We start from the raw sequence: 14,818 nt of genomic DNA, 5'->3' as shown, positions 1-14,818 counted from the left end.
CTGTTGTGTGATTGGTTGTGGTTGTGTTTACTGTAGGACTGTTGTGTGATTGGTTGTGTTTACTGTAGAACTGTTGTGTGATTGGTTGTGTTTACTGTAGTAGTGTTGTGTGATTGGTTGCGTTTACTGTAGAACTGTTGTGTGATTGGTTGTGGTTGTGTTTACTGTAGGACTGTTGTGTGATTGGTTGTGTTTACTGTAGGACTGTTGTGTGATTGGTTGTGGTTGTGTTTCAGCCAATGGGAGCTCTGATCAGACCGCCCCAGCTCAGGCTACAGGAACAACTGCTCCAGAGACATCAGGTATGTCACCAGCACTGTCCTCTGCATGGCTTTAAGTTGCAGATTGCTGTTGTTGACAGCTGCAGTATGTGTGAAGTTGAAGATTTGTTGTTGTTGACAGCTGTAGTCTGTGTGAAGTTGCAGATTTGTTGTTGTTGACAGCTGCAGTATGTGTGAAGTTGAGTTGAGTTGCAGATTTGTTGTTGTTGACAGCTGTAGTCTGTGTGAAGTTGCAGATTTGTCTGTTGACAGTTGTTATCTGTGTGAAGTTGCAGATTTGTTGTTGTTGACAGTCTGATTTGTTGTTGTTTACCAGGCGCTGCAGGACACCATCCGGCGGCAGCAGGAGGAGTTACAGCTGCTGCGGCAGCAGATCCTGATGCAGTGCCCGATGGTGACGGACCCCGGGGTGCTGACGGCCATGTCTGTACAACAGAACAGTCTGCCCTACGCCCCCTCCTCGTCACTCCCCACCCCGGCCATGCCCTACCCCCCGTCCCAGTCTGCACCCATGACCATGGGAGGAACCACTCAGTCCATGCAGCAGGTCCAGCAGACATCCCTGCTCACCTCACAGTCCAACATGGCCAACATGCCCGGGGGGGTGTTTGTACAGGGGCAGATGTCGTCCATCCTGCAAGCCCCTCCCCAGGGGGGTCAGTACGGGGCTGGACAGGTCCACGCCATGGGCATCATACAAGGACAGTTTGTGGCTTCCCAGGGCGTGCAGCCTGGTCCCTCCTCCAGCCTCACCTCGGGAATGGACAATAGGTTTGACTTCGGACAGAGTAAAACGTCTGTTGTTGCAAACCCGACCAGTAAAGGCTCCCTGATGACCACGGCACAGCTGCTGTCACCCCAGGTCCACATGATGCCGCCGCCACAGTCCCCCACCGGGGTGGCCGCCCCCGGCCCGCAGAGCACCAAGGGCAACCGGCCGCTCACGGTGGCACAGAGACTGCAGATGCAGCAGCAGCAGAGGCTGCAGCAGGCAAACCTTCAGTCCCAAGTCCCACCACCACCATCACAACAACAACAACCACAGTTGGCTGCTGCAAACTTCCCATACTACATCCACCAAATGTACCAGAGGCAAGACTCAGACACACACAGCCAACACTCCCAGTGACAAACCTACAGCCACGCCACAGATCACGGACAACCAGTCGTGCAATTTGGTAGACTGCTACTTTACCACAGAAAAGATGACAGGGACCAACCTTGGAAAGGGCAGTTGTGCATGGGGAAACCCAACGTTACACATCAGTACAGTAGTTCTTGTATGTGGGTTGTTGTACATGTATTTTAAGGATCAAATATTCCACTGAATCAGTGGCACAGGACAGAGTTGGAAAGGATCTCTGAGTTTATATTTTTAGAATAAAACCAGAGCTCAGGGTATTGAAGTAAACCTGTTTGCTGACAATAAATACATATTATATATATATATATCCAGATGTGAGACATGCTGCATTTGCACTGTTGGCAGAATTTGAAAGAAGTGAATGAAAGAGGTGAAACTGTCCACACTGCCTACCAGGCTGTTATGTGCACAATACTGTAGTTAAGAGAGTGGTGTTTTCATTTAGAAAGTACTGTATGGTCAAGTCACTAATGAATTAAAGTAAAAGATTATATGTTACTTTTGTACAACGAAATTGCTAGAAAATATCAACACTATCTTTAATCAAGAGAATATTCTTGTAATGACATCTTTGTATGTGCAATCTGTGGTTCTGCGCTCAAACTGTAGGGTACAGTACTAGTGTGCGATGTTGTTCCTGTATCCTGTTTGGGTCAATCAAAGCAATGGTGGCCAATCGGATATGAGGCCCCAGACGTTATTCAAACACTTTGTGTTGTTCCGTGGCAGTGTTCTAGCCAGCATCCGTCATTCTGCCATTTGACGGAATTTCTCCACTCACAAGAAAAAATGTGACCAATCCATTATCTTTGATGGACAAAAATCGTAATGGTGTAGAGATGGTTGTCATTTAATTAAGCTTAGTGTACCAGTAAAATTTGCCTCTGAAAATGCAGAAAATAGTGTTGGGGGTTTAAGATTTCAAAAATTTTCCCAGGATAGCCAGTTCCCAGGCAATAGATATATGATGTTTTGTCAAACAAAATTAAGGTTTCCTGCTATCTTAGTTTAGGAGGATTACCTTCTGCACCATACAGCTTGGCACTGCCACAAGTCAACAAGAGTAGACAGAACTATGGAGGACACCATTCTGCTAAATGTGGAAATCTGTTGTGATGAGTGTCACATAGGAGGGATGTATGTCTTCAGATATAACTTTATCACATCTATTTCGTGATGTGTATTATACGCTTTTTAACTGTTTGAGAAATCTTGTTCAATCTGGAAATGACTTTCCATCAGTCACACACAGGGCAGCTTAGCAATGTCTGAAGCTGTGCTGGTGTCCTCCATTCAATATTAATTAATACGAAAAGGTATAACATGGTATGACATGCATGTTTTATCACACTCTAAGGGTCTTCAAATTTAAGTCAGAAAATGGGAAAATTGTCATGACTATCTGTTGTACTGTTATACTGTTTGTAGCCTCAATGTTCATGTCAATAATGGATAATAGGCACTGGTGACAACTGGATTTCTAACCTGTCTAATCATTAAAGGTACAACCAGGGCTAGAAATACCACCTGCAGGTAAAATTGGAGTTGTGCAGGTATTTCTGATATCTACCTGAACCTAACCTGCACTGGCATGTGGATTTTTATTTGCCTCATTGACTGTCACCACTTAATAATATGAAGTACAAATTTAAACGATTAATGGCAATTGTTTCTGACAGCTTTTAGTATGATCCATACTTTCTAAATTCTGAGTGGGGCAGGTAAAATTTGGTGTAGGTAGTTCTCTGCACCAGACTGAGTGCTGGTATGTAGAAAAAAAGGATTACTTGCTAAGAGGCATTAAGGAGGCTATATATATCAGAGCACTTCAGCCTTCACTTAATAGAGATGGTGGACGATATAAACTCCCTGGCACTTTTGATCAATTGCTTACGTCACGTATCAGTAAAGTCTCGTGTGAGTGAATTCACGTGTTTGTAAACCGTAACTCTCGCGAGATCACGTTGTGAAGTGATTGGTCATTAATTATCCTGATGAAGGCGACAGTAGTCGCTGAAAATTTGATCCCTGTAAATAGTGTGTTGGAATAAAGTTTAACGTTTTACTATGATTACTACCAACACAGATGAACTTTCATGATAAAAAAAGGATTTTGAGCCCTGACATCAGTCATGACTGAAAGTTGAGGTCAGCATTCTGTTAGTGACTGGTGTTGACTGCAGAGGTTCTTATGGTTGGGTGGATTATCAAAGGTCTGTATATTTGATGTGCCATAAAGGCTACAAGTGAAGTTCTATGACCTTAATATGAAGGAATCAAGAGACAATCATTCTTAAGAAGGAAGTGTGATATCAGACCAGTGCCATGTGTATTTGTATTTGTTTGGTGTACTTGTGATCGATCAGGTTTCAAAGTAGCCAGAAAACTAATGAGATCATGATTTTGTTTGTAGAATAGAAACCTACAGCATACATATTTCAGGAGAATTTAGAGAAGCTGCTTTAATGTGAAACTTCTATGCGTATCAACATCTACCAGTACAATATTATTACATTTTGTAACATTGAAGCAAATCTGAGTATGTAGCATGAATGTAATGACATGTCTGTGAATGTGTTCGTTTTTACTTTTAGGAAGGTACATGTAATTAAATTGAACAGAACATTCCTCTGTTATACCACACTTCACTCTTATGTTGTATTCCAAAACTTGTACTGTATATACATAACATTATGTATGGTCCAAATAGGATGCTGTAATTGGATCTGCACCCTTGCAGGAGTAATGAAAAGATATGTGGTACCAACAATGCCTGATCAAACCAAGCAAAAGATATGTCAATTTTGATATATATAAAAGTCTGTGTTAACAGAAGGTTGGTGATGTACATGGAGCCTTTTAATGTGACAATTTCCAGTGGGAAACTGGAAGTATAGAATGTGGTGCCAAATGGAACATTTATCTTACTTTCCACCATGGGACTTCGTATAAAATTTAATGTTTCAAATTTCTTGCATGAGTAGCTTTTAATTTTCTTTAGGCCTGTACAAAGTGTTAGGAAGGCCCCCCAGAAGCTTGTTCAGGAACTGCATTGAGCATTTTTGTTAAAATCTCTAAAAAAGAAGCTGAGTGATGTTTTTTTTTTCATTTCTCAAGTACACAATGAAATGCAAATAAAGGGAAGAGGAATTTTGCACAATTAATAAGGAAATATTCTGACTTATACCAATGTTGTTACCTTTTGTCCTGGACATGCTACAGACTTCAGGTGTTGGTTTTGGGCGCCGAGAAGTTAAATACTGAGGACGTTTCTGTTAGACATTTGCTTAATCAATGCAAAAATGTTTACACAATGGGAATTTCCTATTTATGACATTTGTAAGTTAGTCAAAGGTGAGCATCACATGATCCCTTAGATATAATTGATGAAAGATTAAATTGGAATTCTGGTTAGGTTAGCTTTTACAAATGCAAAATATTGTATGTAATTTGGATCGAGGAAATGGAGGTGCTGATTACAACTGTATTTGCATAATGAGAACAGATAAAATGACATTTACATAAGATCTAAATATCATGAGGTAGAAGGTCTCCAAACTCTGTTGGTTTTGTCATAAGGTGGTGCTCCATTTTCTTCTTGCTCTTACGTTGGACCAGACATTAAATGTAGATTCAATTTGTTCTTGGTAGATTCTATGTAGTGTGATGTATAGAAAGTGCAATTTTAGTATAGCCTGGAAATCAGGGTTAAATCTGTCCTCTTCTCAGAATTTTGGATCATGGCAAAGTTATGGTTAGCAAGTCAGTTTCTGTATTACAACTTATTTATAAGGTTGTCATTTTCGATCAGTCTTGGCTATTCTGAACCCTAACAGGTAAGCAAGGGGTTGAAATCCAAGTGTTAAGATAGTGTTAAACTAATATCTTTTTGAGGATTCAGTCATGTCTGTCAAACATACGGTATAATGGAGACCTGTGTTTTTTTAACTGAAGTTTAAAAATCTTTTGCTTGGACAGATGATGTGTGTGCCAGGTTCTGTTTGGCTTCTGTGACAGGAGAGGAAGCACAATGACACGTTACAACATCTTCCTTATCTATAACCTTTGAAATTTTTATCCTGGTTTTGTAGATCTACCATTGTACAAATGAAATGAGAATATTTGTATGCTTTTTATGGGTGTCTATTCATGTTTGGAAAGGCTGTGTTGTTTTCTAGATCACATGTCATGTGCCTTAGATGGTATTACTGGGAAAAATAAAGATTATTTTCCCACATATAAATATGACCAGTTGTTTTCTCATCATTATACAATTATAAATGCAGCCAAATATATATATAGCATTATTCTTGGTTGAGTGTTTGAGTGGAGTGTATGACATGATGCTCATCCAACCGGCTACAAGCAATTATAGTTCTGTAAACTATTAACTTTTGATAATTGCTGGAGTGGAGAAAGTGTAGAACTTTTCTGGACATACTGCCTGCCCCTAGTAGTGAGTGAGTGAAACTTTTCTAACTTAGTCACACCTTTATGATATACATTGTACATTCTTTTATAAACAAAGGGCCCCGATTTTGGCTCCAACTTTTGGTCTGAACTGTTGGTTTTGATATGGAACTACCCCAGTATCCTGACTTGACATCAGGGTGCAAAAATGTAAATACATTCAACTACAATTGACACCATTTGCCAATTTGAATGTTTATCCATAGTTTTCACAAGCCAAAATCAATGACAGAAATACAGGGAGACTGGTCTTAGACGGCATGGTCTACTTGCCTAAAATGATAATTATAATTCGTGTAATAATTACAAGCTCTAACATACACATATAAAGAAAATGATACCTTTCTATTTAAAATAATGTGGAATATTGCCGTAAGAAAGAACTCTACATATCCAGTACCAGCCCAGTGGTACACATACTAACAAAAAAAAAAGGGATAACCATCATTGAGTATAAAATAGCACAATAGGAAAATAGATACTATATAAAAGTCCTCTACTAAAGAAAATACAATGTTCTTTCAACAATCAACAGTACAAAATGACAAATGCACAATACTTTTCTCCTGTTACAAGAATGAATATGCTTCATGTTAGGTTCTTCACAATACAACATAGTTACAAACATGTACTAAGGATACATGTAAACCGATGTATCTTTGAGTAATTGAGTTTTACCGGTAGTGTACACAAGACTTTAGTGTATGAAATCAACTATTCTATGTGCCATGAAACTGTAACATTGCCTCATACATAGCGCTGTCATAGCCCTGTTGTACATAGATAGACTCGTGGTGTTCATCTGTACTTCCCATCTCTTCCATGGCAGTCTCCATGGACATCTCCTGGCCACGTCCTCCAACCATCAACCATGACGAGTCTGGAGGGAAACAGAAAACAGAGCAGTTGTACTACTGTATTACTAACAGTGACACTGTGTCTACCCTGGATTGTCACAGTCACAGGGATGGGGTTTTGTGGGGGGTGAAAAATCTGCACGTGAAAAACTTATGCATGAAAGACCTGCACATAAAAATATGTAAATTATGAATAGCTGATCTCAAGGGATTTAAAAACTGATGTTTTAGACTTTACAGTTTAGGTAAAATGTCATGAAATAGAATTATCATATTGTAGCATTTTAGGACATACTTAGAATTTTGTCAATTTTTTTTAGTGAATTTTAAGTGGTTTTCAAAGATTAAGTTTTCACTCACAATTACAACAAAAAAGTTTTCATTTTGCACATGACAGAATCTGCTTCAGGAAATGTAAAATCAAGCTTAAAGAATGGCGAAATGCCTTAAAGTGTAACAAGTACATTTTACAATACAAAACCTTATACATGTATTAGCAACTTTTCCATGTATTTCTGGCATATTCAAGTAATTCTCAAATAGTTTCATGGATGCATATTAGCCTACTCCCAATGGACCTAAAATCATGAGTTTTTAGGTCCCTAAACAAAGATTTCAAGTTGTACTACAACTTCTAGATTGAAAATCACATCACAGGGTAACAATTTTTTGCTTCACTACCCTTCAGCTTTACATGAACTACTAGTAACAGAACTACTGCACAACACCTACAATGTACATTTATATGAAGACTGCAAAAAAAAAAGCCCCTTGAGTTCATGAGTTATGTACAGCATCTTGGGGTTCATTGTTTTTTTTTGTCCAGGCTACATGTAGCTCTATTGTGAACTTAGCACAAATAATGAACAATCATAAACTAGAGGTCGGAGATCTCATGCCTTCGTCAGATGGACATTGTTCTAGAGAAATGAACATGTGTATTCTTTACTTATATAGAGCCAGGCCAGACGTGATCTCTCTCTTTTTTTTTGAACAGGCAAAAATCAATGCGCGAGTGGATGTCATCCATAAAATTAAGTCGGTGTGGCCTTACTGGAAAAAAAAAACTGTTACAAGAAATTATGCTTGCTGGATCAGAGTGTCAGGACAGTGTCACAAAATGTAATAAGAGAAGATTTGAGGAAAGGAAAGAATCAGAACAGGGTAACTATTGCTGTTTAGTTGATTTATTTTTATGACGAAGAAAGTACTTGTTAGTTGTTACACTGTGTTCTTTTGTTCAATTTGTGTCCTAACATTTGTATTTCTACAGTTAGAGTATTCCAAATCTTCGTGTTCTTTTACAGCGCTTTTGGATTAAATTTAAGGTCTCCAGTGGACGTCATCTGTAAAAATTACTTGGTGTGGCCTTAGGTAATAACCTGAGTGACGCATGTCCAACGTTTCCTCCTCTCGCTGAAGTTACAGAACAGTCGCTCAATGTAAGCAACGTTATCTGATTCCAGGGCGTGATGGTTACTCAGCCAGCTGTCCTCAAGCAGAGGTTGGTGGGGGAAGATCGTTACCTTTCTAAACACAAAAGGTCCACTGCAACAACGAAGGGACCCGCCCCCCCACAAGGCCTATTTTAGAACTTAACCTTGGCCTCCACAAGTTAAACTTGCCTACCAAAAATCATGAAGATCCATTTACATGCACTCAAGTTATCCTGCTAACGACAAACACAAAAGGCCCACTGCAGTGACATAGGGGACCCCCCACAAAGTTGGTTTTTGCACTTGACCTTGGTCTCCCCAACGGTAACCTGCCTGCTGAAAATCATGAACATCAAATGCCGCTAAATCCAGTCTCCCACACTAAAGCAGACTGCTGTTTTTATACCCTTCTCACGAAGGCAACTACACAATGTAGTATGTAAAAAAGTAAAGGAAATGGCCCTGGAAAGTCCATGAGACTTTGTTGCCCCTACCATCAATTCATGTGTCACATTCACCCTTTTTAAATTAATTGTCACAGCCAGATGATTGGCATACTGTTATGCTTAGTTGATACACTATACATAGCCTACCCATTTGGCTTACCTAATACCACTTGCCTCCCACAACACAAGGTACAATGTATAGGTATTTTCGAACAAAACACACTCCAGTCCTTCAATCACGTAACATGCTTAAAACAACTCATGCCTTCACCAAAAGACCTTCAAGGACAACGTATTATCAAGTATCTCATTAATAATGCAAATGATGTCATTTGCATAAATAATATCAGACGATCTTTTCTACCCATGCAATTATCCAGAGTTTGAAAGTATTACCCTAACAAGATGCCTACTGTGTAACATTTTCTCATCTATTATTATGAATTCCTGTCATTTACAATCACTATCAGTAATGGTTTTGTAGCATTTTTAAATCGTTATCATTTTCACAATTGATTTTAACCAATGTTCAGCTCTTTTTCACATGTTTGAAAGTCCCAACATTGGATGTTAGTCATAGAATTTCCTCATTAATTATACAAAGGCGTGGCGAACCCCGTCTTGTATTAAGCTAACGAAAGGGTATGTTACCTTGTAAGGGGCGGTATAATCCCGACCAATACGGTCGACCGATGATGATGATGATGATGAATTATACAAATTATTTGCATAACTAGCATTTGACGATGTCAATCATCACATAAGCTACCTACATTGTACATGTACATACTAGTACCAGGCATCACGATAAACCTTCAACTGTTTTGAGTCAATGCTTCCCAAATATGCAATCAAATCTGGTGCCTGCAGTCCCACAAAAGCCACTAGGGGGCCCCATCCTACACCAATTAGTTATAAGCCCAAGAGCTTTTATATAATTAATGCATGAACACACCAGGTAAGTAGAATGCTCTATTATCAAGGACTTACATGTTAAACAAGTCCTAGAAGATAAAGACAGAAGTATAGTGATAATGTCGGTGTGACGACTTCTCTTTGTGGGACACTGGGTCATGTTCAGGTGGAGTTCCTGAGCTGTGCTGGGCACTGCAGGTAACAGGCACTGTGTCTGCTGATTCCATTATACAATCCTCCTCCATTTCCTCTTGGTCTGCAAAAAATAAGTTTTAGCAAGTATAGCTACTTCTGACCGACTTAAGGCTGCATTATGTAACATTAAGACGATACAAAATTTTTTTTTTTCATTTCTTTACAAGTTAAATCAACCCTATTGCAAATAAGTGTCTTTCAGGAAGCAGAGGTGTCAAAATATTACACCTTATGAGTGTTTCTGAAAGTTGGGAACACAGCGGTCAGCCTTGTTTGTTTACATCACAGGTCCCCTAGCAGCTCATTCTGGAACTCTTTCAGAGAGAGGATAACTCAAGAACCAGTTGAAGGATCATCACAACTTTTGGTACATGTATGTACGTAGCTTATAAGTGATGCTTTAAAAAAATTAGATAGCAATTATGCAAAGCAGGATCTAATTTGCCTAATTAAGGCCACACCAATTTAATTTGTTGGTTCTCGGAATCGCCGCTTCAAAAAATCGCAAAATGAAAAAAAAAAAAAATTAATTCTTGTTACTCTCATCTCAACTGCCGATTTTTTTGGGCCCGAACGTCCACCCGGTACGTTCTTATTTTGCACGGTACGTTTATTAATTTTTTGGAAATCAGTAATTTTTTTCGACTACGCGTGAAAAAAATCGGCAAATCTTCGACGTGAAGACGTTTATAAACGCGTATTGTAGCGAGAAACTTGTCATTTTCGGGCCGGTTTTCGCGATCGCCCCGTGCATAAATTTGTCTGAATGTTCCATTGTCATGGGTGGTGCTCATCAAAATACGAACTCCTCAAAGCTCTAAATTAGAACAAATTCTAACAAACTAAGCAAGTCATTTAATATTTACGATTTAGCTACCATGTTGTATTTGTCGATGTCGATTTACCGCAATAAAATCAAGAAATCGGGTAAAATATTACACAGTCTTCCCCGTAAGAAATGAGATCTTCTGTTAACCCCAAATGACCTTCTTCCGCAGCGACGCCATGTTGGATATTTCTCGGCCTTTTCTACCACAGTTTTGGCTCATTTTTACGACAAAATCCCGGGTAATATCGCCCAGAAAATATCTGGAGCCCTATCTGGTTGCTAGAGAAGCATTATTTTCTAATTTTAGTGGATTTTTCCCAAAAGAAAAGTTGTCGTAATCGACGCCAAGTTACGACATGCTGGGATGGTTCGCTGGGATTTTTAGGGGCCATTTTTGAGTAATCGGCACTTCGAAATTTTGTTTACTTTTATGATACGAACGCTAGCAAAAAAAACAAAAAACGCTGCCACATCATGCCCATATTCTTTATTACCCGGTACCCGTTGGATTTTCTTGGCCAACATTTGGCAACGTACTCACGGCTGGACTCAGGCGGTGGGATTGGCATTTTGGACGTCTCGGGACCGAAAACATGTGGACGCTGGACGCGTTAGACAGGTAGACGCAATGCAAGATTTCTTAACGCTTGAGTCGATGGGAAAAATTCAAGGGACCAACAAAAAGTGGTCGTAATGGACGAGTGGTCTCTATACAGGGGTGGTCGTTATTACAGGTTTGACTGTATGTATTTCCCAACAACATGACATGTCTACATTTGTACTAGAAATGCTCTCTTTGTTGTCTATTTAAATTCCTAATTGCAAATAACAGTTAAAGATTTGTGCATAACAGTTTCTAGTATATCAGTAAGAGCACATTTTAGTATAAGAGACACAGGTTACCCGTCAATTTTGGTAATTTTCCGGGGGGTAAATTTATTCCGGGGGGTATTTTTATTGGATTTTGAAAATTTGTCCGGGGGGTACGTTTATTCCGGGGGGGTATGTTTATTCGGCAGATCATTAACATCAATAATTGATCCTTGATACATAGGCTATAAAACAGCAATGTTTTAGCATGTATAGTCATAGCTTTGTTCTCAATCCCTTTTCCAGCCTTAGCTTTACCATTTGGGCATGTTTTTTTTTTTTTTTTCGCCCTGTCGCTTCACATTTTTCATGAAAAAATCCGAGAACCAACAAATTAAATTGTTGTGGCCTAATGAGGAAATTCTATAACTCTGCTGGGTTCCAAGACTTTTGAACATATGTAATCAAGACAGAGGAACATATGTAATCAAGACAGAGGAACATATGTAATCAAGACAGAGGAACATATGTAATTGAGAATGAGGAACATATGTAATTGAGAATGAGGAACATATGTAATTGAGAATGAGGAACATATGTAATTGAGAATGAGGAACATATGTAATTGAGAATGAGGAACATAATGTAATTGAGAATGAGGAACATATGTACTGTAAATCCATTTAAAAATGCGGTTGGAAATTATAGCGGTCGGCGAAAAATGGACAAGCTCACGTCACTTAATTATAGCGGTGTGAACATGGCTGATGTGTGTTAAAAAATGCATTAAAACGCTGGCCTTTTTTTTTAAGAAAATAAAAAAAGCAGTTTATGCCAGCAAAAATCCATTTTTACAAAGAAAAAACAAAACAGGCACGCCGATGGTGTCTGGAAGTACTAATTTAATAATTTACAAAGTACTGTAGCGGCACGGTGACTTCAAAAAGTTCGTAATTACGCACGCTTGTGTTGCGTGCGGCACCGCGGCCCCCCTCCCCGAGCGTCCTTCTCCAAGCCACGGCACGCTATGCCGCTGCACGCCGCTACATGTCCGGCGCCGCAGACGAGCTTACAGCGAAACCCAGCGTCTTCGCCCTAGGATTGGAGCGTAATGGAATCCATGACGCCCTCGAGAAAGTTCTACAGACACTATAGCCTTTAACAGTAATGTTTAATCGTATTTTTTGCCGTAAAAGTTGACTCGCAATTTTCGAAAAACTTGTGACGCCATTTTTTTTCACTGCGCTTGGTTCCCGAATTTTCGATTCGTCCTAGTCGCAGCACGCTATTAACGCTTTTACATTTTGTAGTACAAATGACGCTTAACATTTGATTGTATTATTTAACCTCGAAATTAAGCAGATTTATGCCGCATTTCTCGTACTTTGTAACTCGTTTGTGAAGTTGGCCGCCGGGCCGCCATTTTGTTTGTTGTTGTCTGCACGCTTGGGCAACACTGAATTTTGTAACTCGTCGCATTTTTTCGATATTGTCCCGTAGTAGCACAAAATAAACGGCTATCGTTTCTGTAAATTTATGGAGAAACTTCTAAATCGAAATATACGCTAAATATTTATAAATATCCAAGTGTAGATAAGCTGGGAAATTTCAAAGCGTCACTGCGACGCCATAATTTGTGTTTACTGTGGTTTGCTTAGCACAGCATAAATGTTAAAAATATAAACTACTTTATGTTAGATAAATTTTTTATTTCTGGAAGCACATCACTGTTTTGCTTGTTTTTATGTGAAGCACTTACTGTGCGTTGTGTGCATGTTGTAGTCACGAAATGAAGCGTGATTGCGATCGTACCGTAACAAGCTTGGGGCAAGAGGAAGGGGGGCGGAAGTGGTAAAAAAAAGTTGCGATCATGAAAATTTAGCGGTGGAATAGTGACCACTAAAACCGCTATAATTAAGTGACCGTTATCAAATCAAGAATTACAGTAATTGAGAATTTGGAACATTACGTAATTGAGAATGAGGAACATATGTAATTGAGAATGAGGAACATATGTAATTGAGAATGAGGAACATATGTAATTGAGAATGAGGAACATATGTAATTGAGAATGAGGAACATATGTAATTGAGAATGAGGAACATATGTAATTGAGAATGAGGAACATCAGCAGATATTGATTTTATGCAAATGAAGACCTTATATGCATAATCAATGAGAAATTTTATTTTCTAATAATTTTATAAGAAAATTTCATACTAAGTCTGGTAACTTTCATATGGGAATTTCATACTTACCACATTAGGCCACACCAAGTAAATTTTATGTATGTTCCTTTGGAGACTCTAAATCTAATGCGAGAGGGCAAAAAAAAACCAAGAAGGGCCCTAAAAACAAGATGCCTAGATTGGAAATATACTAAGAGACGACAAATGTTAGGATACAAATTGAATGATGTGACACAGTGTAACAAGCAAGTCTTTTATTCATCATCAAAACAGCAATAAATCAGGTGGAACAGCAGTTGTCGTCCTGTCCTGTTTTGCGGCAAATGTGCTATTTACCCATTTCACGTTACGGGTTTCACATCAATCTGACAATTTGCGGCACTGTCGTGACTCTTTGGTCATACTTACAGCATGGTTGCTGGAAGCGGAATTTCTTGGGTTTTTTTTCTAGGAACAGGCCAAAATCAATGCATGCGCGGACGTCATCCAAATAAATTTACTTGGTGTGGCCTTAGGAAATGAAGGTGAACAAAATTTATTTAAAAAAACCAGACCTCGTTTGCATAATTTGTGAAGAAATGCTAGAATGGTCTTCTTTGTTGAGATAAGACTGCCATTGAGTGGATAATATCATCAACTGATAAAATTCATGCAACTGAGGATCTTATTTGCGAAAATGGCAACATAATCTGGTGAAGGGATGAAGTCGTGGAACTCTTTGAATCTGGATGGTGTACGACGTATACCAGGGCTTGAAATTAATTTTTGTGAATATGTGCACTGGTGCAACCAACCTAAAAAATTGGGTACTCAATAATTTTTTGGGGTGCACCATATAAAACAAAACATAATAACAGACCTTACTGCTCCTCTTCTGAGCTTCAATTTGAAGTGGGAACTAACTTCAAAATCTTAAACAAGGAAAATCGTAGATTTTGTACCTCCGGGTATTGTAATGTATGTTGCAGAATGTTGGGTGCATGTTGGGACTGTTCTTTAAATTAGTGAATTCGCGCGAATACCATTTTTTAGAAAAGTTTCGAAATGTTTGTAATTGGCTAAATGATCTGTGAAATCACTAATCCCCCCTAGCCGACTGCAGCCCCAAAATAGAAAGGACAGGGGGCATCCCGTGGCGAATCTGGCTGCCCGACCCTCAGCGACCAGCGATAATGTAAACAAACACCCACACAAACGGCCGCGTGAGAAATTAGCCTCCTGTGCAGGCCCCGCGGCGGTGGGGAAG

General features: G+C 39.2%; 2 protein-coding genes across 3 annotated transcripts in view; one reads left to right on the top strand and one right to left on the bottom strand.

Moving 5' to 3' along the window:
• LOC109467647 (neuronal PAS domain-containing protein 2-like) overlaps positions 1 to 1,850 on the top strand; it is an 87,172-nt gene extending 85,322 nt beyond the window's left edge. Inside the window, exons 15-16 of the mRNA XM_019765684.1 lie at positions 237 to 302; positions 598 to 1,850. Of these exons, the coding sequence (XP_019621243.1) occupies positions 237 to 302; positions 598 to 1,410 (879 nt within the window). The 3' untranslated portion in view covers positions 1,411 to 1,850. The remainder of the gene's footprint in view (positions 1 to 236; positions 303 to 597) is intronic.
• Positions 1,851 to 3,670: 1,820 nt separating this feature from the next.
• Positions 3,671 to 14,818, bottom strand: part of LOC109467653 (ankyrin repeat domain-containing protein 10-like) — a 27,530-nt gene continuing 16,382 nt past the window's right edge. The window contains exons 5-6 of one of the 2 annotated variants that reach the window (XM_019765695.1): positions 9,625 to 9,805; positions 6,680 to 6,775 (exon numbers count right to left, since the gene is read on the bottom strand). In XM_019765695.1, coding sequence (XP_019621254.1) covers positions 9,639 to 9,805 — 167 coding nt within the window. In that variant the 3' untranslated portion in view covers positions 6,680 to 6,775; positions 9,625 to 9,638. Of the gene's footprint in view, positions 6,776 to 9,624; positions 9,806 to 14,818 lie in introns of both variants that reach the window. The other variant, XM_019765696.1, reaches the window with a different exon arrangement.

This window comes from Branchiostoma belcheri, unplaced genomic scaffold (assembly GCF_001625305.1).
Source record: "Branchiostoma belcheri isolate BF01 breed outbred unplaced genomic scaffold, Haploidv18h27 scaffold186, whole genome shotgun sequence".
NCBI lineage: Eukaryota > Metazoa > Chordata > Leptocardii > Amphioxiformes > Branchiostomatidae > Branchiostoma > Branchiostoma belcheri.
This window is presented reverse-complemented; position numbering and strand designations above follow the sequence as displayed.